Below are 25,490 nucleotides of genomic sequence, written 5' to 3' on the forward strand. Positions count from 1 at the left end.
GCATTTCACTAATGCTAACTGTAAGCATGCGATTGTTAGCGTGTTAGCGTGCTGGCTTTTTCAGCTCAATTTGCTCATATTTTTTGTTACTTCGGCTTTGGCTCGTCAGCATTTACACGGAATTGCGAGCGAGGTTGCATGTTTGTCTTTGCGAAGTTCCCAAGAACAGCGTTAGCAGACGTGCTAAGCTACATGAGAAGGTGATTACCTCCTGCCAGGCCGCACTGAGGGCAGCACTCCCCGGCAGGCGTGAAGAAGTCAGGACAAGCGAGGGGGGGACACTGAGGAGGGGCGCAGGACGCGACCCCGCTGGAGCACTCACACAGCAAACACGGCGTAGGACTCCACTGACTGCCGTCCTGTCGGAACAACACACTTTCAATATTTGCGCTCACAAACATCAACACATTCAACATGTGTCTTGTAGAAAAAACAACAGAGATTCAACATTTGTTTTTTTATTGAATTACTTGTATTTATTTAATTTTACGTACTGTATTTTTTTAATCATTTAATTTATGTATTTATTATCCATTTCATGATAAAAACAATTAAAAACATTTGTGTTTGAATACAACAGATTCAACATTTGTGTTTTTTTAATTTAATTGTATTTACGTATTATTTTTATTTATTTAAATTATTAAAAACTACAAACATTCAACATTTGTCTTGTAGAAAAAAAACAACAGAGATTCAACATTTGTTTTTTTATTTAATTATTTTTTGTAAATTTTGTTTTACTTATTTTTTTATCATTTAATTTATCTATTTATTATCCATTTTGTGATAAAAACAATTAAACATTTTTGTTTGAATACAACATATTCAACATACGTGTTTTTTATTTTATTGTATTTACGTATTATTTTTATTTATTTTAATTATTAAAAACCACAAAAGAGATTCAACATATGTGTTTTTTATTAAATTTTTTATTTTAATTATGAATCATTTAATGTATCTATTTATTATAAATTTTTTTGATAAAAACAACTAAACACGATTTGTGTTTGTATACAACAGATTTAACATTTGTGTTTTTTAGTTTAATTGTATTTACGTATTATTATTTTATTTTTTTAATTATTAATTATACACATTTTTTTTTTTAATTAAAAAAACAATATTTGTGTTTAAATACAACAAACATTCAACATTTGTCTTGTAGAAAAAAACAACAGAGATTCAACATTAGTTTTTTAAATTTAATTATTTTTAATTTATTTAATTTCACTTATTTTTTTTTTATCATTTAATGTATTTATTTATTATCCATTTTGTGATAAAAAACAATTAAACAACATTTGGGTTTCAATACAACAGATTCAACATTGGTGTTTTTTTTATTTAATTGTATTTACGTATTATTTTTATTTATTTTAATTATTAAAAACCACAAACATTTAACATTTGTGTTGTAGAAAAAAACAACAGAGATTCTACATGTGTCTTTTTTTAATCTAATTTTATATTTTAATTATTTATCATTTAATGTATTTATTTATTATCCATTTTATGATAAAAACAATTAAACACAATTAGTGTTTGAATAAAACAGATTTAACATTTGTGTTTTTTTTTAGGAAAATGGATGGATGGATGGATGTATTTACATATTATTTTTTATTTTTTTAAATTATTCATTATATACATTTTAAAAAAAAATAATTTAAAAAAACATTTGCGTTTAAATACAACAAACATTCAAGATTTGTCTTGTAGAAATAATAACAGACATTCAACATTTTTATTACCTTTTATTTATTATTTAGTTACTGTATTTATTCATTATTTTATTTAATTTTCATTTAATGAAAAACATTTCATTGTATATATTTATCTATTATTTATTTATTTATTATCTATTTTATTAAAAAATAATCTAAATAACATTTGTGTTTAAAAACAGCAAATATTCAAATTTGTGTTTTTTTTTTCATTTAATAAAATGAATGAATATTTTATTTAATTGTATTTACTTATTTATTTATTATTTACTTGATGTATTTTATAAAAAAATAATGAAAAAAACAAATAAGACTGAACGCTTACAGCATAAGTGACGCCCTGGTGGTCACAGGAGTCCTCTGAGGAGGGGACACAGCCGGGACAACATTGACCGGCATTAATCCTCAGGCGCTCGCCCTGCAGACACAAACACAGCATGGTAGACCACCACAACGTACCTCCCTGGACACCATCCAATATGTCCGACATTGAAAAATCCACATATTGTGCGGGTTTTGAAGTCAAGTCAAGTCAAGTCAAGTCAACTTTATTTATATAGCACATTTTCAACAACTGTTTAGATTGCACCAAAGTGCTTTACAGGTTAAAAAAGCATGGAGCAAACAAAAAAAAAAAAAAAAAAAAAAAAAAAAAGGGGGAAAACTTCATGGCAAAGACTACTCCCTGACTACGACAAACTTCATTTGAACACGTGTAGCGTATACCGAAGGGGTCCAAACCACCACAACTTTATTTTAAACTACTGACAATCCAGTTGCTACAAATTTTCCACCATCTTGTGGACAACGCGAGTAAATCAGGCCGATGCCCATGAATTAGACTTAGAAGTGTGCTCACTGGACTTTGTATACGTTATTAAAAAAAAAAAATGTCCAAGCACAACACATAATTCCAAATGAGACCTATTTATAGTCCTGGAGACAAGATGGAGGACGCTAAGACCACCATTTATTTTATTTTGTATTTAGTTTTTCTAAACTGCACTTTTGTCATTTAAAAAAAATTGTATTGCCTGTTTTTATCTCTGCATCTTCAGCTTCAAACACCACAATACACGAAACAAATATGTAATTAAAATAATAATATTAAAAATAATAATAATTTAAAAAAAAAAAAAAAAAATACATATATAAATATATGTAAATGAGTGAGAACCATATCGCCCATCCTTGCATTTTAAATGATTATATTTTTATTTAATGTCATTTTTCTCAATCAAATCTTACTTCTTTTTAATTAATTTTCTTAATTAAATTTTTTATTTAATTATTATTTTTATAATTATTTGTATTATTAATTATTATTTTAATTACATCTTTTCTACAACAGTTTCATGTATTGTGGCTTTTGAAGCTGAGGATTTGTATTTTTTAAAATTTAATGTCATTTTTCTCAATCAAATCTTACTTCTTTTTATATTCTATTTTATTAATTAAATTTTTGATTATTTTTTATTTAATTATTTGATTATTTTTTATTATTAATAATTTTAATTACATATTTTCTACAACGGTTTCATGTATGTGGTGTTTGAAGCTGAGGGTTTATATATTTTTTATATTTAATGTCCTTTTTCTCAATCAAATCTTACTTCTTTTTATATTGTATTTTATTAATAAACATTTTTATTATGTTTAATTTAATTATAATGTTTGATTATTTTTATCATTATTATTAATTATTTTAATTGCATATTTTCTACAAGGGTTTCATATATTGTGGTGTTTGAAGCTGAGGATTTTCAGATAAAAATGGTCAATAAAAACAAAAAAAAAGGTCAGGGAAAATGTAAAAATGACAAAAGTGCAGTTAAAAAAAAATATATATATATATATATATATATAATTTTTTTTTTTTTATAGAAAAGCAAAAAAAAGAGCCGGATGATGAAATATTGAGTCCTCACCTCCTGGCACTGAGGGTGGGCACAGGACACGCCCAGGCAGACCACCACCTTGTCATGACACCTGCACTCCTCACACGGCTGCGGTTGCCATGACGACGCGTTCTGTGGCGAAAGAAGAGCGTGATGATGTCATGTGCATCACAAACATTGATGTGAGACCTGAGTGACAGCAAGTGAATTTAAAAGTTAATGATAGCTATGAAAATGTCACGGCCATTAAATCCACTTTTGACAGAAGAAGCTCTCAAAGTGGCACATTGACATTTTTCATGAAGTTGGAGGACGGCAGGCTTTGCTACACATTGAAAAAAGAAAACCTGCCGTTGTAAAATCGGACAACTGTCATGACTGATGTCATGTTAGCATGTAGCTCACATAGCTAAGCCAGTGTTGCTAACCTTGCATGATTTTAAAAAGTAATGCTAGCGTAGCCGCGCTGGTGTTGCTAACGTTTCCTTGCAGAAATATGCTTTGTGTGATGAAGTGATGGTGGTCAATAGTTCATCAGAGTTTGTGTGATGAAGTGATGGTGGTCAATAGTTCATCAGAGTTTGCATCTCCTCCAGAGACATCAATCACTTTGCTATCTGCAAATTCACATTTAGCCGCACGATCAATAACTGGCGAGACGATGCCATCATTCTTGGCGTGATGGACGGGGACATGCGGCATTAAGTAACATTTGCATGACAGAAAGGACAACAGGTATATATATATATATATATATATATACACTGTTCATGTATATATATGTATGGTGTATGTATATATGTATGTTGCCAATAAAAAGTTGAGCTGCAAATGCAACACAACAACACAACACAAAAATGGTCACATGTGTGAGCACAGATGTTCACACACATAATTACATGACGGCGTTGGCGTGTTCATAAAGGGATCACATGACCACATCAGCTCACTGGCTTCAAAGCTGCTCCATTTGCTTGATCACATGATCACCTCTTGCACACACACACACACACACACACACACACACACACACACACACACACACACACACACACACACACACACACACACACACACACACACACACACACACACACACACACCATTGTGCAAGCCTTCTTGACTAGGCTGCACACGTGTTCTTGTAATGTGTGTAGATACTATTCAAAGGTGTTAGTTGTCACCTTGAAGCAGGATAGAACCACCTCCAGTAAATCACTGTAGCCTTTGCAAGTCACGGGGATCAAACCCGCGGCGCCGTAATGACAACCGCCTGTCAACAGCTGCCATGCTGGGCTTCCTTCTACTGTAAATACTGTACATGAATGTATTAATAATCACTGCTGACACGCGGCAACATGATCGCCTCACAACATTTGCAAGAATGTGACTGCCATATTTTTAGTCGGAGCGCTCCAGACAGGTATTTTTATACGCCTTCCACAAAGCTTCTCATTGCATAGATCCAACCATCCATCAATTTTCTACCGCTTGTCCCTCTCAGGGTGACGGGCGTTGCTTAAGAACAACAACAACAACAAAACAGGTCATGACAGTACCCCCCACTAAAGGACAGATTCCAGAGTCGTCACGACCCCTGTCAATCAAAAAAAAAAAAAAAAAAAAAATCCAGAGAGGGCGGAGGGAGGACTAGACAGTGGGTGGCCCAACCCTGTGGACAAAATTAAAAACCATTATAAAATAAATAGATGAAGCTTCAATGCTGAAGTTGAAGTGAAATGCTGACAGAATGTAGTATGAATGTCAGAATAGATTCAATGTTGGAATGCTTTCAATGTTGAGGAGTTTGAATTTCCAGGAAAACCGGAATTAGGTTTGGAACTTGAGAAAGTGTTAGTTTTGAATGTCCAGGATGAGTGGAATGTGTTGATGCTGGAATGCTTTGAATAGCTTGAAAAATGTGGGAATTGTGCAACTTGGAAAAATGTCCCATTCATTTCAATGGGAACTTCCTGGAAATTTGGAGACATTTTTTTTTGAATGAGCTGAATTGGTTGGTGTTGGAATTGTTTAAATCGGTCAAGAAATGTTGAAGTAGTAACAGTTTTTTAATTGAAAATTGGAATTACGGAATTTCGGGGAAAACAGGAAATGTTCAAGTTCCTAAACCAACTTGTTTTTTTGTCCTGACTAAGAGGAATGTTTTGAAAGTGGAATGCTTGAAGTGGGTTGAAAAATGTGAACTGAGTCATCGCACTAAAAAAGGTTGGAAATAAGGTTAGAAATGTGTTAAATGTGAAAAAATGGTTGTTTGAATTTCCAGGATGAATTGAATGTGTTGAAGGTGGAATGGTTTGAATCGGTTGAAAAATGGGGGAATTGTGGAAATTTGAAAAATTGATCATTTGGAATGGAAAAAATGGAAAATGAAAAAAAAATACAATAGGAATTTTGGGAAATCCGGGAATTTTTTTTATAATTGTTGAAAGGTAGTCTCCCTGAAAACTGGGAATTCTTGGAAATCCAGGAACTTTTTTAAATTGTTGAAGTAGAGCACACAATTTTGAACAGGCGGAATATTTTGAAGTTGGAACAGTTTGAATCAGATGAAAAATGTGGGAGTTGTGCAACTTTGAAGAATGTCCCAATTCATTTCAATGGGAATTTACCAAAAAATTGGGAACTACGGGAAAAGTGGGATTTTTTGGAAAATGGTAAAAAAATAATTGAATGTTCTGAATGAGTTTAAAAGGTTGGTGTTGAAATGGTTCAAATTGGTCAAGAAATGTTGATGTAGTAACATTTTTAATTGTGAAATGGTATTACGGAATTCCAAGAAAACCGGGAATTTTTCCATTTCCAAAATTAACTTTGTTTTTGTCCTGATTAAGAGAAATGTTTTGACAGTGGAACGCTTGAAGTGGCTTGAAAAATGTGGAAGAAGTAATCGATAGGAAAAGGGGTGAAAATAGGGTTTAAAAAAATTGTAATTCTGGGAATTCCTGGAATTTTTTTTAACTTGAAAAAATGATAGTTAGAATGTCCAGGATGAGTGGAATGTGTTGAAGGTGGAATGCTTTGAATCGGTTGAAAAATGTGGCAATCGTGGAAGTTTGAAAAATGGATAATTCATTTTGAACGGGAAAAATGTCCCTAAAAACTGGGAATTCTAGGAGATCTGGGAATTTTTAAAAATTGTTTAAGGAGAGCACACCATTTTGAACAGGCTGAATATTTTGGAGTTGGAACGGTTTGAATCGGATGAAAAATGTGGGAGTTGTGGAACTCAACTTTCAATTTCATTGAAATTTGGGAATTTCGAGAAAAGCGGGAAATTTTTGAAAATGCTAAAAGACTTGAATGTTCTGAATGAGTGGTGTTGGAATTTTTAAAATCGGTCGAGAAATGTTGAATTGAGAAATGGTATTAGGGAATTCCTGGAATTTCGGGAAAACGGGAATTTTTCCAGTTCAAAAAAACACTTTGTTTTTTTGTCTTGATTAAGAGGAATGTTTTGACAGTTGAAAAAGTAGAAAAAAAGAGTGAAAAAAAAGGGTTTGAAAAAACAGGAATTCCGGGAATTTCTCTGAACTTGCAAACATTCTAGTTTGAATGTCCAGGATGAGTGGAATGTGTTGGGGGTGGAATGCTTTGAAAAATGTGGAAATGGTAGAAGTTTGAAAAATGTCCAATTCATTTTGAATAGGAAAAATGTCCCGGAAAACCTGGAATTCTGGGAAATCTGGGAATTTTTGGAACTTTTCAAGGGAAGGCCCGCGGTTCCTGAATAGGCTGAACAGTCTGAAGTTGGAATACTTCTGGAGAAGAAGAAGAAGAAGAAGAAGAAGAAGAAGAAGAAGAAGAAGAAGAAGAAGAAGAAGAAGAAGAAGAAAGAGATACATTTTGGTGTGGAAAACCATATTATTATTATTATTATTATAATTATAATTATTATTGTGTGAATGCTATTCACACAATAATAATAAACTAATAGAAATAATAATAATAGTGGGTGGTGTTGAAAGTGGTTGCATGGGTGTAGCGTGGAAGGCTGAGTTCCAGTCCAGATAAAAGACTTTGACCGCGGGTTCAATGCCGACGCAGACCCTGGTAAGAGAACTGGAGGTGCCGCACCGCCGCTGTCCTGGCCTCCCAATTAGATTAACGGCCGCGGAGACGAGGCGGCGCTTGGCTGATTAAACGTCTGCACTCCTTTCATGGCCCCCTGGAGGGAAATATCTCCTGGGATTCACAAGCCAGCTTCAATTTCATCCGCAGAAAAAAAGCCAGGAAGGACGGAAATAAAGCTTTGACTGGCATCCTGCTGGAGGAGGAGCACTTTGGGCCGGCACCATTCAGAGCCCACAGAAGAATGGCAAGGAAATAAATATTAGATATTGAAAAACTAGTGCAGCTGGGAGTGCACAGGAAGCATTGAGAAAGCTGTGCCATTACAAAGTGAAGTGAAGTCCAATCAGAACGCTACAAGTCTAAAGAGAACAAAAAAATATATATACTGTGTACATACATACATCCCTACATACATACATACTTAAATACATACATACACACTAAAATACATACATACTTAAATATATACATACATACTTACGTACATACATACTTTAATACATACATACATACTTACTTAAATACATACATCTCTACATACATATTTATGTACATGCATACATATATACATACATGCATATTGTGGGAAGCAGATCAGAATCATATCCATATTTAAGTGTTACTTCTTTCTAAACTCCTATAGTCATATAAAGAATAGCTAGTATTCTTCCTTCTTTTGAGTCTCATAGTAAGGTGTCGGCCTTCTAGATTGGAATGTGTCAGAGTAGAGATAACTCGGAGTAGTCTAAACAAAGGGAGTGGGGGCGAGGGACAGAGGGAAGATCATGGGACTTCCGGGGGTTTGGGGGGGACCGAGCTAGACCGGGCGAGGGAACCGGGCGATGGGTCTCACATTTGTCCTCTAAGCTTGGAGAATAAACCACAAAATACCAACTTCTGCCTGGTGATTGAATATAAACATCAGCTTATTGCCATAAAAAGAATCTGGGAGAGACTAGCAATTTGAATTCCCCATTGGAGGAATGCTGGTCAACGCAACAATATATACTTACGTACATACATACTTAAATACATACATATGTACATATACATACATACTTAAATATATACATACACACGTACATATTGACACATATACATACATATGTACATAGACATACATACATACATATACATACATACTTAAATATATACATACACACGTACATATTGACACATATACATACATATGTACATAGACATACATACATACATACGTACATATTTACACATATACATACATATGTACATAGACATACATACCTACATCCATCATCCATATTTACATACTTACACCCATCCATGTTTATACACATCCATATTTACATACTTTACATATAGACAACCATCATACATATTTACATACTTACATATATACAACCATCATACATATTTACATACTTACATATATACAACCATCATCCATATTTACATACTTACATATAGACAACCATCATCCATATTTACATACTTACATGTATACAACCATCATACATATTCACATACTTACATATACACAACCACAATCCATATTTACATACTTAAATATATACAACCATCATCCATATTTACATACTTAAATATATACAACCATCATCCATATTTACATACTTACATAAATACAAACATCATACATATTTACATATTTACATATATACAACCATCATCCATATTTACATACTTACAAATATACAACCATCATCCATATTTACATACTTACATATATACAACCATCATCCATATTTACATACTTACATATATACAACCATCATACATATTTACATACTTACATATATATACAACCATCATACATATTTAATATATATTAATATTTAATATTAACATGCTAACAGTTAGCATGTTTTGAGTACCAAGTTATAAACTTTTGATGTGTTCAGCTGCAAAATTGACATGTTAAAAAAAAGTTTAGCACAGTGATGTTAGCATGCTAACTGTTGGCATGTGTCAAATACCAACTAATATGACTCGGTTGGCAAATTGGTTAGAAAATTTGGCATGCTGGAATGCTAACGTTAGCATGCTAACAGTTAGCATGTGTCAATTACTAAGTTATATGATTCTGAGCTGTTTGGCTGTAAAATTGGTACACACAAAAAAAAAAATAAGTTAGCATACCAATGTTAGCATGCTAACAGTTGGCATGTGTCAAATACCAAGTAATATGAGTCTGTGGCGTTCGGCTGCAAAATTGATTAGAACATTTGGCATGCCAGAATGCTAACGTTAGCATGCTAACAGTTAGCATGTGTCAATTACTAAGTTATATGATTCTGAGCTGTTTGGCTGTAAAATTGGTACACAAAAAAATAAAAAAGTTAGCATACCAATGTTAGCATGCTAACAGTTGACATGTGTCAAATACCAAGTAATATGAGTCTGTGGCGTTCGGCTGCAAAATTTATTAGAAAATTTGGCATGCTAGAATGCTAATGTTAGCATGCTAACAGTTAGCATGTGTCAATTACTAAGTTATATGATTCTGAGCTGTTTGGCTGTAAAATTGGCACAATATACCAATGCTAACAGTTGGCATGTGTCAAATACCAAGTAATATTAGTCCGTGGCACTCGGCTGCAAAATTGACTAGAAAATTTAGCATGCTGAGATGCTAACGTTAGCCATAAAATGTTGCCTTTTCAGTTTTGAACCTGAGTTGTGTTTTCTGTCCGCACGGCCCCACGTGACGCCTGGACAACCATGTGCCCAATTGGGTGGGGTGCGAGTGCACGGCCCCACGTGATGCCTGGACAACCATGTGCCCAGTGGGGGGTGTGCGAGTGCACGGCCCCACGTGACGCCTGGACAACCATGTCCCCAATGGGGGGGGGGGGGGGCGCGAGTGCACGGCCCCACGTGACGCCTGGACAACCATGTCCCCAATGGGGGGGGTGCGAGTGCACGGCCCCACGTGACGCCTGGACAACCATGTGCCCAATGGGGGGTGTGCGAGTGCACGGCCCCACGTGACGCCTGGACAACCATGTGCCCAATGGGGGGTGTGCGAGTGCACGGCCCCACGTGACGCCTGGACAACCATGTGCCCAATGGGGGGTGTGCGAGTGCACGGCCCCACGTGACGCCTGGACAACCATGTGCCCAGTGGGGGGTGTGCGAGTGCACGGCCCCATGTGACGCCTAGACAACCATGTGCCGAATGGGGGGTGTGCGAGTGCACGGCCCCACGTGACGCCTGGACAACCATGTGCCCAATGGGGGGTGTGCGAGTGCACGGCCCCACGTGACGCCTGGACAACCATGTGCCCAATGGGGGGTGTGCGAGTGCACGGCCCCACGTGACGCCTGGACAACCATGTGCCCAGTGGGGGGTGTGCGAGTGCACGGCCCCACGTGACGCAGCAGCTTGCATTATTGAAGGTGTTTAGTTCATGTTGTCATCAATAATTCAACTTGTGTTTTGTTAGCATAAAAGTCTTGTTATGTGTCCCACATGTTTGCTGGCCTGCGGCGGCCATGACACTTCTTTGTCAAAACATCTTGGTCATGTAAGGTCATGTAAGGTCCTGTAAGGTCATGTAAGGTCATGTAAGGTCAGAGGTGACGTGTGAGGCGTTCAGGAGCGTGCGGAATATTTGCATACCAACATTTCTGCTGTATGACAACATTATGTGCAATGTTCCTGCAGCAGAGGTGAGAGGATGAAACACATGCACTTACTGTACAACATGATCTCACACACACACACACACACACACACACACACACACACACACACACACACACACACACACACACACACACACACACACACACACACACACACACACACACTAAACATGATCCTTCCTTCCTGCTACTGTAATAGAAAGTGATGATGTTGCAAACAGGAATAAATAAACATATTTATCATTTCCTTCTGCAAATGTTGTTACTACGCAGTGTGTAAAATAATAGTAATATTAATACTAACAATTGATTAATAATAATATTAATAATCTAGCGTGTAAAATAATAATAATAATCTAGTGTGTAAAATAATAATAATAATAATAATAATAATAATTTAGTGTGTAAAAAAATAATAATAACAATGTAGTGAGTAAAATAATAATGATAATAATAATTTAATGTGTAAAATAATAATATAATCTATTGTGTAAAATAATAATAATAATAATAATAATAATAATAATAATAATAATAATAATCTAGTGTGTAAAATAATAATTACAATGTATTGTGTAATATAATAATAATCAAAATAATAATAATAATAACAATCTAGGGTGTAAAATAATAATAACAATAATCTAGTGTGTAAAATAATAATAATAATAATCTAGTGTGTAAAAATTTTTTATAATAATAATAACAATGTAGTGAGTAAAATCCTAATAATAATCTAATGTGTAAAATAATAATAATAATAATTTAGTAAAATAATAATAATAATAATAATCTAGTGTGTAAAATAATAATAATAACAATGTAATGTGTAAAATAATAATAATAATAATCTAGTGTGTAAAATAATAATAATAACAATGTAATGTGTAAAATAATAATAATAATAATAATCTAGTGTGTAAAATAATAATAATAATAATAATAACAACTATTGGAAAAGATCACATGACCATTTTAGTTGAAGTTTGTTTGTCGTTAAGAGAAGATCAAGAGATAGAAATGATTGACAGGCGACATCCTGCTCACTCACTCACTTGGAGCGACCTTCAGTGTGAAAGGTCACGCTTTTCTAATCACTAATCTCTGACCACTTTGGCACACCCGCTGGGGGGGAGTGAGTGGGTGAGTGAGCAAACGAGTGAGGGAGTGAAAGAGCGAATGAATGGGTGAGTGAGAGAGTGAAGGAGCGAATGGATGAGTGAAAAGGTGAGATGGCGATTGTGTGAGAGAGTGAGTAAGAGAGAGTGAGTGAAGGAGCGAGTGAGTGAGTGAGTGAGTGAGTGAGTGAGTGAATAGGAGAGAGGCAGAGAGAGTGAGTGAGTGAGTGATTGAGAGAGCGAGAGAGAGTGAGTGAGTGAGAGAGCGAGAGAGTGAGTGATTGAGAGAGAGAGAGAGAGTGTGAGTAAGTGAGAGAGCGAGAGAAAGAGAAAAAGAGAGAGAGAGTGAGTGAGTGATTGAGAGAGAGAGAGTGTGAGTGAGTGACTGAGAGAGCGAGAGAAAAAGAGAGAGAGAGTGATTGAGAGAGTATGGGTGAGTGAGTGAGAGAGCGAGTGAGTGAGTGAGAGAGAGAGTGTGAGTGAGTGAGCGAGAGAGTGAGTGAGTGATTGAGAGAGAGAGAAAGAGAGAGAGGGAGAGAGTGTGAGTGAGTGAGCGAGAGAGTGAGTGAGTGATTGAGAGAGAGAGAAAGAGAGAGAGGGAGAGAGTGTGAGTGAGTGAGAGAGCGAGAGAAAGAGAAAAAGAGAGGGAGAGTGTGAGAGCAAGCGAGAGAGAGAGTGAGTGAGTGATAGAGAGAGAGAGTGTGAGTGAGTGAGCGAGCGAGAGAGAGAGTGAGTGAGTGATTGAGAGAGAGAGAGAGTGTGAGTGAGTGAGAGAGCGAGAGAGAGAGTGAGTGAGTGATTGAGAGAGAGAGAGAGAGAGAGTGTGAGTGAGTGAGAGAGCGAGAGAAAGAGAAAAAGAGAGGGAGAGTGTGAGTGAGTGTGAGAGCGAGTGAGAGAGAGTGAGTGATAGAGAGAGAGTGTGAGTGAGTGAGAGAGCGAGAGAAAGAGAAAAAGAGAGAGAGAGTGTGTGTGAGTGAGAGAGTGAGTGAGTGATTGAGAGAGATAGAGACAGAGAAAGAGAGAGAAAGAGAGAGAGAGAGAGAGACAGAGAGAGAGAAATGAGATAAGTGCTGAGTGAGGATACAATGCAGAGGGGTGAGGGTGAGGGTGAGGGTGAGGAAGAGGGTGAGGGTGTGCAAGAGAAGAAGATGAGAGTCTATTAGTGTCAGGATGGAGGTGGGAGGGGGAGGGGGAGGAGAGAGGGGGAGTCAGTAACAATGGTGTCAGTGTTTCCCATAGGACATTTGTGGCCATTGGCCGTGACACATGTGCATGGAAGTGTAATATGTGTGCGTCCCTGTCCGGCCCGCGTGACGCCAATCATGAATGACAAAATACATTTGAAAAAGTATCTATGTCGAGTGTGCAATACAACTGTGCCGCTTTTATTTTGAAAAGTGTTATTTATGGGCGTATGTCCGTGTGTAACCTGTGAGTGAAGGTGCACAGCGACAAGTGATGCACGGTTACGCCCGAGACGCTAAAAAGAGAAAAGTTGATGAGGAATGGCGTGTTTTCAACAAGACATGGACTGCCAAGTATTTCTCTACATAAATGAAAGGTAAAGCCGTGTGCTTCATTTGTGGTACACAGCTTGTTGTGTTTAAAGAATATCATTTGAATCGCCACTACACGACCAAGCACCAGGAAAAATACCGGAATCTGTCTGATGAAGCGCGCCCAAGGGAGGCTGATGCGTTGATGGTAAAACTGCAAACCCAACAAGGACTTTTTGCCAAATGTCACACCCCCAGAGATGCAGCCGTCAGGACAAGTTTCGTCATTTCTCACAAAATCGCCAGAAAAAGTAAGGCGTTTTCTGACGAAGAGTTTATTAAGGAGTGCTTATTGGACTCTGTTGCGCTGATATGCCCGGAGAAGAGGGCCGCATTTGAGAACGTGTCACTCTCCCGACGCACTGTAACGAGGCGGGTTGAGACCATCGCTGGAAACTTGGAGCTTCAGCTGAAGAACAGACTGGCCGACTTTGACTGTTTTTCGCTGGCTTTGGATGAGAGCTGCGATGTACGTGACACCGCCCAGCTGCTCGTCTTCTTACGTGGGATAACTGCAGACCTTTAAATCACGAAGGAGCTGGCAGCCATGCAGTCAATTAAAGAGACAACCACAGGTAATGACTTGTTCACATAGGTAAATGCGTGTTTGGACATGTTAGGACTGAAATGGGACAAGCTGGCAGGTGTGACAACAGATGGTTGTCCAAATCTGACGGGGAAAAATGTTGGACTTTTAAAGAGGATGCAGGATAAAGTGACAGGAATTGACATTTTTGCATTGTATTATACATCAGGAAGTGTTGTGTGAGACAGTGTTCAAAATAAAACCAGCAAAAGAAATGTGATTTTGAAATTATTATTATTATTATTAATTATTATTATTTATCTTACGGTATATAAAAAATAATATTGAGCAAAATGTAATCGTAATATTGTCAATGTGGCCCTCCAGCAGTGCTCGGGTTGCTCATGCGGCCCCCGGGAAAAATGAATTGCCCACCCCTGGTCTAAAGTGTCAGCTCCTATCTTCCTCTGTCCTCAAACATTCTAGGGGTGATATATATATATATATATATATATATATATATATATATATATATATATATATATATATATATATATATATATATATATATATATATATATATATATATATATGTATGTTTTGTTATTTATTTATGTTTTAGACGGTCCAGCTCCACCTGTGGAGGGGGGAGGAGCCAGCCACTGGGACTGTAATAACACTTGAACTTTGTTAAGTGGAAATGAAGTCAATTATAAAGAAACCTTCCACTTCCTGTGGCTGTCCCAATACTTTTGAAGCATCCATGCACGCCGACAGCAGGTGCTCCTGTGACATATTTAGTGACTCTGTGACATATTTAGTGACTCTGCACCCTCGCTGAGCTGACCTACTTTACATTCACCGGGGGGGGGGGGGTGTGGGGACGGGACATAAACAGCTGCAGGGGCGACTAGAAGCTGCCAGCTATTTGGACTTTGTAAGGAAATATGAAGCAGTGTGGAGAGTCCACTTTGTCTTCTGGGCCAAACATTCCTGATGAACATGATCGCTGCAGCACGAACACACCTGATACGGAAACATCCTGGAGCCGGAAAGGAAAGACTTTTTTTTATAACCACCGGAAGAAAATAACTGCAGTACATGAAATAACACTTTTTTATTATGACAGGTGCCAGCCTTTCATCACATAGACACTATCTACTTCTCTAATACACATTACTGAAATCCTCTCATTCACACTACTGAAATCATCTCATACACACTACTGAAATCATCTCATACACACTACTGAAATTATCTCATACACACTACTGAAATCCTCTCATACACACTACTGAAATCCTCTCATACACACTACTGAAATCCTCTCATACACACTATTGAAATCCTCTCATACACACTACTGAAATTATCTCATACACACTACTGAAATCCTCTCATACACACTACTGAAATCCTCTCATACACACTACTGAAATCCTCTCATACACACTACTGAAATCCTCTCATACACACTATTGAAATCCTCTCATACACACTACTGAAATTATCTCATACACACTACTGAAATCCTCTCATACATACTACTGAAATCCTCTCATTCACACTACTGAAATCCTCTCATACACACTATTGAAATCCTCTCATACATACTACTGAAATCATCTCATACACACTACTGAAATCCTCTCATACACACTACTGAAATCCTCTCATACATACTACTGAAATCATCTCATACACACTACTAAAATTATCTCATACACACTACTGAAATCCTCTCATACACACTATTGAAATCCTCTCATACTCACTACTGAAACTCTCTCATACACACAACTGAAATTATCTCATACGCATTACTGAAATCCTCTCATACACACTACTGAAATCTTTTCATACACATTACTGAAATTCGCTCATACGCATTACTGAAATCCTCTCATTAACACTACTAAAATCCTTACATACGCCACTGAAATCCTCTCATACACACACTACTGAAACTCTCTCATACACACGATTGAAATCTTCTCATACACACTACTGAAACTCTCTCATACACACTACTGAAATTATCTCATACACGTTACTGAAATCCTCTCATGCACACTACTGAAATCTTTTCATACACTTTACTGAAATTCGCTCATACGCATTACTGAAATCCTCTCATTAACACTACTAAAATCCTTACATACGCCACTGAAATCCTCTCATACACACACTACTGAAACGCTCTCATACACTCTACTGAAACCCATCCATCCATCCATTTTCTACCGCTTGTCCCTTTCGGGGTCGCGGGGGGGTGCTGGAGCCTACTGAAACCATCTCATTCAAACCACTGAAACTCTCTCATACACACTACTGAAAAACTGTCACATAAATAACTGAAAATTGATTCTCCCACAGACGAATATAACGCTATCGGTTTCAATATTGTGTGTAAGAGAGTTTCAGTGGTGTGTATAGGAGAGTTTCAATATTGTGTACAAGAGAGTTTCAGTGGTGTGTATAATAGTTTCAATATTGTGTGTAAGAGAGTTTCAGTAGTGTGTATAGTGTAACGACCGGGTCGCATCGTGGTGCGAGGTGTTCTCCCAGGGATGCAGACGGCTTCGGACACAGCTTGCAGGTAAGAAAATTATTTATTTAAGACATAAACCTAGCAGGAAAAAACAAAGACGTGCACATAGCACAAAAGGCAAAAACAAAAGGGCTAGCGTGGGAGCTAGCAAGCAAAAATAGCCTAGCGTGAAAGCTAGTAGGAATCGAAGTGTCGTTAACTGTTGCATGAGAACAAACTAGGAAGCCAGGCAGAGTGCTGCCCGGGCGAAGACTAAATAGCCCTCTGATTAGCGCTTGGGCAACAGGTGCGCGTCCCAAACGCTAACCAGAGGCAGGTGATCACAATCTGCCGTCATGGCAACAGAAACCACACAAGGTGCTGAAAACACAAGTGACTTGAACGTAAAACTATGATCCGGGCAGCGGATCATAACATATAGGAGAGTTTCAGTATTGTGTACAAGAGAGTTTCAGTGGTGTGTATAATAGAGTTTCAATATTGTGTACAAGAGAGTTTCAGTGGTGTGTATAAGAGAGTTTCAATATTGTGTATAAGAGAGTTTCAGTGGTGTGTATAAGAGAGTTTCAGTAGTGTGTGGGAGAGAATGATTTGTCAGTTGTTTACGTGAGAGAGTTTCAGTAGTGTATGTAGGAGGTCATTCTGAATAATGTACCTATCAGCATGCAGGGAAATCAGAGTGACCAAATACTAGAGTAGTGTAGTACATAGTAGTAGTACAACATATTGCTTATGTAAATAAAACAATAAAGTGTGCTTTAGGTAGCGACAGTACAACTTGCTTACAGTACAACTTGCTTACAGTACATTGTTAGAGTACATTGTTAGAGTCCATTGTTAGAGTACATTGTTAGAGTACATTGTTAGAGTACATTGTTACAGTACAACTTGCTTACAGTACATTGTTAGAGTACATTGTTAGAGTACATTGTTACAGTACAACTTGCTTACAGTACATTGTTAGAGTACATTGTTAGAGTACATTGTTAGAGTCCATTGTTAGAGTACATTGTTATAGTCCATTGTTAGAGTACATTGTTAGAGTACATTGTTACAGTACAACTTGCTTACAGTACATTGTTAGAGTCCATTGTTAGAGTACATTGTTAGAGTCCAGTAGTAAAAGCGCCACCTCTGCTAGTGGCAGCTGGTGCGTGTACATGATGATGCTAATTGTACAATACAAGAAGTAATCTGAGGATGAAACATGTTTCAATAAAGATGAAACGTTTGGTGTCAAGGCTACTTTTTTCCTCTCCTTTTTAATGAGGACGAGTGGAATGCAAATATATTCATATTTATTCAGCCTCTCACCTCTGCCGTGTTTACTTTGAATCCTCCAACGCTCACGCTGCACTTCAGTTAAGTTGAGACAAACTAAGCTAAGCTAACAAAGCAGCGGGAATAATTGTAGTAATGATTTGACTTTGCTTCTAGTTCCAAAATGGTCAATGCAACACAATTGTGAAATATTTCAACTTGACATGTTGTTTAGTTTGTGGTTGTTTATGAAGAAGCATTCATCAAAACAACACAACTTTATGTATTATTATTATTGTACAGTTTTTGTTTGTGATTGTATTTCTATTGTTGTCATATTATTGTGATTGTATTTCTATTGTTGTCATATTATTGTTTTCTTTTTATTTTATTGTAAAATCTTAAAATAATTCTATATTTTTTGGGGGTTTGACTATTAATTATGGAAACAAGTCGTGTGAATCTTTGGGAACCAAACGATTCGATCCGATTTTGATTCTTCAGGTGCCGATTCGATTTACAATCGATTCTCGAATCGTTTCTGGATCCGATTCTCACAATGTATAATAATTATGAAACTTTTTGAAGACAGGTTACAAAAGATGGCCTAAACATGTATTTTAAAAAAACATACTTATTTTATTTTTTTTAAGTATATATTATGTTTTTTGATTGATTTTTGAAGATTATAAATACATTTTGAACCGTGATTGCGATTCGGTTGTGAATCAAACTTTGTGTGCATCCCTAAATATAGGGGTGGAAATCTTTGGGTACCAAACAATTCGATCTAATTCCAATTCCAGGGCTAGAGATTCGATTCAGAACCGATTCGATTTAGAACCGATTCACGCAATGTATAATTTGGTATAATAATTATGATGCTACTTTTTCAAAACAGGTTACAAAAGATGGCCTCTTATTTTTAAAGAAAAGTGTTTTATTATATATATATTTTTTTTAAATAAAAAAATTAATTAAGCAATTTTTAATCGTGATCGCGATTCGGATGTGAATCAAATTGTGTGTGCGCCCCTAAATATAGGAGTGGAAATCTTTGGGTATCAAACATTTCGATCTCATTCCGATTCCTTGGCTGGAGATTCGATTCAGAGTTGATTCGATTCAGAACCAAATCAATTCAGAATCGATTTGATTCAAAACCGATTCGACTTAGAACCGATTCTCGCAATGTAGAATTTGGTATAACAATTATAATGAAACTTTTTCAAAACCGGTTACAAAAGATGGCCTCTTATTTTTAAAGAAAAGTGTTTTGTGATTTTTTTAAATTGATTTTTGGGGTAAAAAAAATTCAATAAATAAAAATACAGTTTAAATCGTGATCGCGATTCGGATGTGAATCAAATTTTGTGTGCACCCCTAAATATAGGGGTGGAAATCTTTGGGTATCAAACAATTCGATCTAATTCCATTCCAGGTCTGGAGATTCGATTCAGAACCGATTCGATTCAACACGATTCTTTTCATGTATTAATAGTAAATATACAATATCAAGGTACAGGTTAGAAAAGCTATTTTCGGATCATGGAGATTGTCTAAAAACTTTTTTTTTAATTGATTATATATGATTATAATTATATATAATATTATATTACTACATATATTATTTTGTATTATTTCTAATTATATAAAAATAAAAAATAAACCCTTTTTTTTAATTGATTTATGAAAATGATGAATTGATTTCCAAAATGGGGATGAATCAAAAGGGTGATTCGCATGTGAATCGACTCTTTTGTGCACCCGACTAGAAAGATGTTTTTTCCAGGCCGGGGAAGAAATTGTGACATTTTGGTGCATTTCCTTCTGTCTTATCTCTGGTGGCGCACAGCAGAGACGTTGCCATGACGCCAACACACAAGATGGCTGCCAATCACGCTCAGCCAGGTTTCTGTCGGCGAGCGCCCGGAGCCATAAGCGGGACTTATGTAAAATATGTAAACAAGACACAAGAAAAATCAATAGGATGCGGGAAAGGTCCTGAGCGGCGTCGCTCCGCACGCCCGCGCTGAGGCAACGCCGGCAGAAAGGTTGCCAGTTCAAACACTTCTCAAACACTGAAGATGACTTTTGGCCAAGCTAACTTCCGATAGTCCAACTGAAATGCTAGCATGCTGACAAGTTTATTTTGTTTAGTTATCGTGAACTATTTTGCTCAAATCATTTTATGTCATAAAAAATGAAGGTAGAAATGAATTGTGTGTTCAAATTTACTGTTTGTTTACAAATCTCACTCATGGGTGATTGCTATCGGATTCAGCAGCATAAATCCCTACATACATACATACATATATATAAACACACATATATATATGTATATATTTGTATATGTACACATATATATATATATATATATATATATATATATATATATATATATATATATATATATATATATATATATATATATATATATATATATATATATATATATATAAATATACACACACACACATTGATACACACATATATATGCATACATATTAGGGCTGCAACTAACGATTAATTTGATAATAGATTAATCGGTCGATTATTACTTCGATTAATCGATTAATAATCGGCTAAAAGAGGCAAACTACATTTCTATCCTTTCCAGTATTTTATTGGAAAAAAACAGCATACTGGCACCATACTTATTTTGATTATTGTTTCTCAGCTGTTTGTACATGTTGCAGTTTATAAATAAAGGTTTATTTAAAAATAATTTTAAAAAATAAAAACATTTTTTTTTTTAAAAAAGCCTCTGCGCATGCGCATAGCACATAACATAACACATATTTATACACACACATATATATGTGGATAAATATGTATATATATATATATATATATATATATATATATATATATATATATATATATATATATATATATATATATATACATACACATATTTAGATATATATATTTATAAATGATGTATATATATATACATATATGATGTGTATATATATATTTTAGGGCTGCAACTAACGATTAATTTGATAATAGATTAATCTGTCGATTATTACTTCGATTAATCGATTAATAATCGGATAAAAGAGACAAACTACATTTCTATCCTTTCCAGTATTTTATTGGGAAAAAAACAGCATACTGGCACCATACTTATTTTGATTATTGTTTCTCAGCTGTTTGTACATGTTGCAGTTTATAAATAAATGTTTATTTAAAAAAATAAAAATAATAATAATAATTTTTTATTATTTTTTTAAAAGCCTCTGCGCATGCGCATAGCATAGATCCAACGAATCTATGACTAAATTAATCGGCAACTATTTTTATAATCGATTTTAATCGATTTAATCGATTAGTTGTTGCAGCCCTAATATATATATGTGTATAATATGTGTGTATATATGTACAGTACATATATATATGTGTGTGTATATATATATATATATACACACACATATTTATACACACACATATATATGTGGATAAATATGTCTCTATATATATATAGACACACATTTATACACGTATATAGTATATATACATACAAACGTACATGCGTACATATATATACATACATATATACATTAGGGCTGCAACTTAATTAATTTGATCATCGATTAATCTGTCGATTATTACTTCGATTAATAATCGGATAAAAGAGGCAAACTACATTTCTATCCTTTCCAGTATTTTATTGAAAAAAAAACAGCATACTAGCACCATACTTATTTTGATTATTGTTTCTCAGCTGTTTGTACATGTTGCAGTTTATAAATAAAGGTATATTTAAAAAAAAAAAAAAATTAAAAGCCTCTGCGCATGCGCATAGATCTAACGAATCGATGACTAAATTAATCGGCAACTATTTTTATAATCGATTTTAATCGATTAGTTGTTGCAGCCCTAATATATATATATATATATACGTGTATAATATGTGTGTGTACATATGTACAGTATATATATATATATATATATATATATATATATATATATATATATATATATATATACACATATTTATACACACACATATATATGTGGATAAATATGTCTATATATATATATATATATATATATATAGACACACATTTATACACATATATAGTATATATACATACAAACGTATATGCATACATATATATACATACATATATATAAAACATTTTAAAAATAATCATATAATAAAATAAATACATTTTAATATTTATATAATATAATATAACAAATGTATAAATGTATTTTTTAAATACAGATTATTTTTTCCAAGAAACAATCTTTAAAAATAAATTTTTCAGACCAACCAGAATCAGCTTTTCTGACCTCTTTTGAAAAAGTTTCATTAGAATTATAACAGACGGTGTGCACCCCAGTGTACCTAATGAAGTGGCCTCCCTGAGGACAGACAATGGGAGAATTAGAGCATTGTTACCACGGCAACCGCCCTGAGGACCGCTGAGGATGTGAAAGGTTTCTCCCACAATATCAAGTGCAAAAAAAAGATGAGACGCGGAGGAGAAAAAGGTTTGATGAGAAGGAGGATGTTGATGTCTCAGGTGAGTCTGACTTCCCACCAAAAGTCTTTGTTGGCGGGAAAAAAACCCTAATGACAGATCAGGATAAGCTCCGCCCCCCCGCCGCTCCAGCCTTGTTTTTAACGAGGCCTTCCTGACAAATGACAGAGCACGCCTGAGAAGTCCAGATGTTGTCGTGTGAGAACATGAAAGGAGCTTTCATCTCACACACCTGGACCTCACCTGTGCAGACTACGTGCTGACTCACCACTTCAAGCACACACTTTCTACAAAACACCCCAAAAAAAGGCACGTTGTGTAAATGGTCAATAAAAAGAGAATACAACAAATCCTTTTCAACTTATATTCAATTGAATAGACTGCAAAGACAACATATTTCATATTCGAACTGAGAAACTTCATTTTTATTTTCTGGGTGTTGTTGATAAATGGGGCAGAATAATGAATTTATTGCCATTTATTGATGTGTTTACTTTGTAAAAAAAGTAAACTCAGTCTCAAAGGAAGGCACTTTCTAAAGAAATATCCACATTTTAATGTCCGACCTCTAAGACCTTGGGCTTTTGAAACTGCTGCCCTCTTCATGGTGTACTTATTATAGTAGCTCATTTGGAATTGGATGCTTGCAACGTGTTTCAAAAAAGCTGGCACGAGTGGCAAAAAAGACTGAGACAGTTGAGGAATGCTCATCAAAGAGTCCTGCAGAGGAACTAAGATTGAAGGTCGGGTGGTGAAAAACTGAATGGTCAGAGTCCTGCAGAGGAACTAAGATTGAAGGTGAGGTGGTGAAAAACTGAATGGTCAGAGTCCTGCAGAGGAACTAAGATTGAAGGTGAGGTGGTGAAAAACTGAATGGTCAGAGTCCTGCAGAGGAACTAAGATTGAAGGTGAGGTGATGAAAAACTGAATGGTCAGAGTCCTGCAGAGGAACTAAGATTGAAGGTGAGGTGGTGAAAAACTGAATGGTTAGAGTCCTGCAGAGGAACTAAGATTGAAGGTGAGGTGGTGAAAAACTGAATGGTCAGAGTCCTGCAGAGGAACTAAGATTGAAGGTGAGGTGGTGAAAAACTGAATGGTCAGAGTCCTGCAGAGGAACTAAGATTGAAGGTCGGGTGGTGAAAAACTGAATGGTCAGAGTCCTGCAGAGGAACTAAGATTGAAGGTGAGGTGGTGAAAAACTGAATGGTCAGAGTCCTGCAGAGGAACTAAGATTGAAGGTGAGGTGGTGAAAAACTGAATGGTCAGAGTCCTGCAGAGGAACTAAGATTGAAGGTCAGGTGGTGAAAAACTGAATGGTCAGAGTCCTGCAGAGGAACTAAGATTGAAGGTGAGGTGGTGAAAAACTGAATGGTCAGAGTCCTGCAGAGGAACTAAGATTGAAGGTGAGGTGGTGAAAAACTGAATGGTCAGAGTCCTGCAGAGGAACTAAGATTGAAGGTCAGGTGGTGAAAAACTGAATGGTCAGAGTCCTGCAGAGGAACTAAGATTGAAGGTGAGGTGATGAAAAACTGAATGGTCAGAGTCCTGCAGAGGAACTAAGATTGAAGGTCGGGTGGTGAAAAACTGAATGGTCAAAGTCCTGCAGAGGAACTAAGATTGAAGGTGAGGTGGTGAAAAACTGAATGGTTAGAGTCCTGCAGAGGAACTAAGAGAGTCTGAGCTGCCAAGTGAACATTAAAGGATGCAAGCTGAGGCGTAAACAAGCAACAGGATGAAGGACAGCATCGCCTCGCCAGCTTCTGACTTTATTTACTTGCTGGATTAACGAGCGCCGGTCCTGCCAGGGCCCGTAGGCGGCGAGGCCACGGGGAGCCTGGAGATGGCGACGGGTGGAGGCGAGGAGAATCCCTGCAGGCGGCGAGAGTTATTTGGTGTCGGCGGGCAGACGTGGGAGGCAAAGAGGCAGCAGCCGGCATTAATTGCTCGCTATCCTCGTCCCCGCAGGCGCCATTGTGACCCCCAGGCGGCAAAACCAGCCTCACATAACTCCTCCTCTTATTTTACTCTTCTCAGCGACAAGACCAGGACATCCCTGACAAGACCAGGACGTCCCTGACAAGACCAGGACATCACTGACAAGACCAGGACATCACTGACAAGACCAGGACGTCCCTGACAAGACCAGGACGTCCCTGACAAGACCAGGACGTCCCTGACAAGACCAGGACGTCCCTGACAAGACCAGGACGTCCCTGACAAGACCAGGACGTCCCTGACAAGACCAGGACGTCCCTGACAAGACCAGGACGTCACTGACAAGACCAGGACGTCACTGACAAGACCAGGACATCACTGACAAGACCAGGACGTCCCTGACAAGACCAGGACGTCACTGACAAGACCAGGACATCACTGACAAGACCAGGACGTCCCTGACAAGACCAGGACGTCCCTGACAAGACCAGGACATCACTGCCAAGACCAGGACGTCTCTGCCAAGACCAGGACGTCCCTGACAAGACCAGGACGTCCCTGACAAGACCAGGACGTCCCTGACAAGACCAGGACGTCTCTGCCAAGACCGGACGTCTCTGACAAGACCAGGACGTCGCTGACAAGACCAGGACGTCTCTGCCAAGACCAGGACGTCCCTGACA

At 36.6% G+C, this 25,490-nt stretch overlaps 1 protein-coding gene across 1 annotated transcript in view; it reads right to left on the bottom strand.

Moving 5' to 3' along the window:
* LOC133632134 (extracellular matrix organizing protein FRAS1-like) overlaps positions 1-25,490 on the bottom strand; it is a 232,969-nt gene that overhangs the window by 181,149 nt on the left and 26,330 nt on the right. The window contains exons 3-5 of the mRNA XM_062024375.1: positions 3,659-3,760; positions 2,056-2,148; positions 209-359 (exon numbers count right to left, since the gene is read on the bottom strand). Coding sequence (XP_061880359.1) covers positions 209-359; positions 2,056-2,148; positions 3,659-3,760 — 346 coding nt within the window. The remainder of the gene's footprint in view (positions 1-208; positions 360-2,055; positions 2,149-3,658; positions 3,761-25,490) is intronic.

The sequence above is a fragment of the Entelurus aequoreus genome, linkage group LG17 (genome assembly GCF_033978785.1).
Source record: "Entelurus aequoreus isolate RoL-2023_Sb linkage group LG17, RoL_Eaeq_v1.1, whole genome shotgun sequence".
Classification (NCBI taxonomy): domain Eukaryota; kingdom Metazoa; phylum Chordata; class Actinopteri; order Syngnathiformes; family Syngnathidae; genus Entelurus; species Entelurus aequoreus.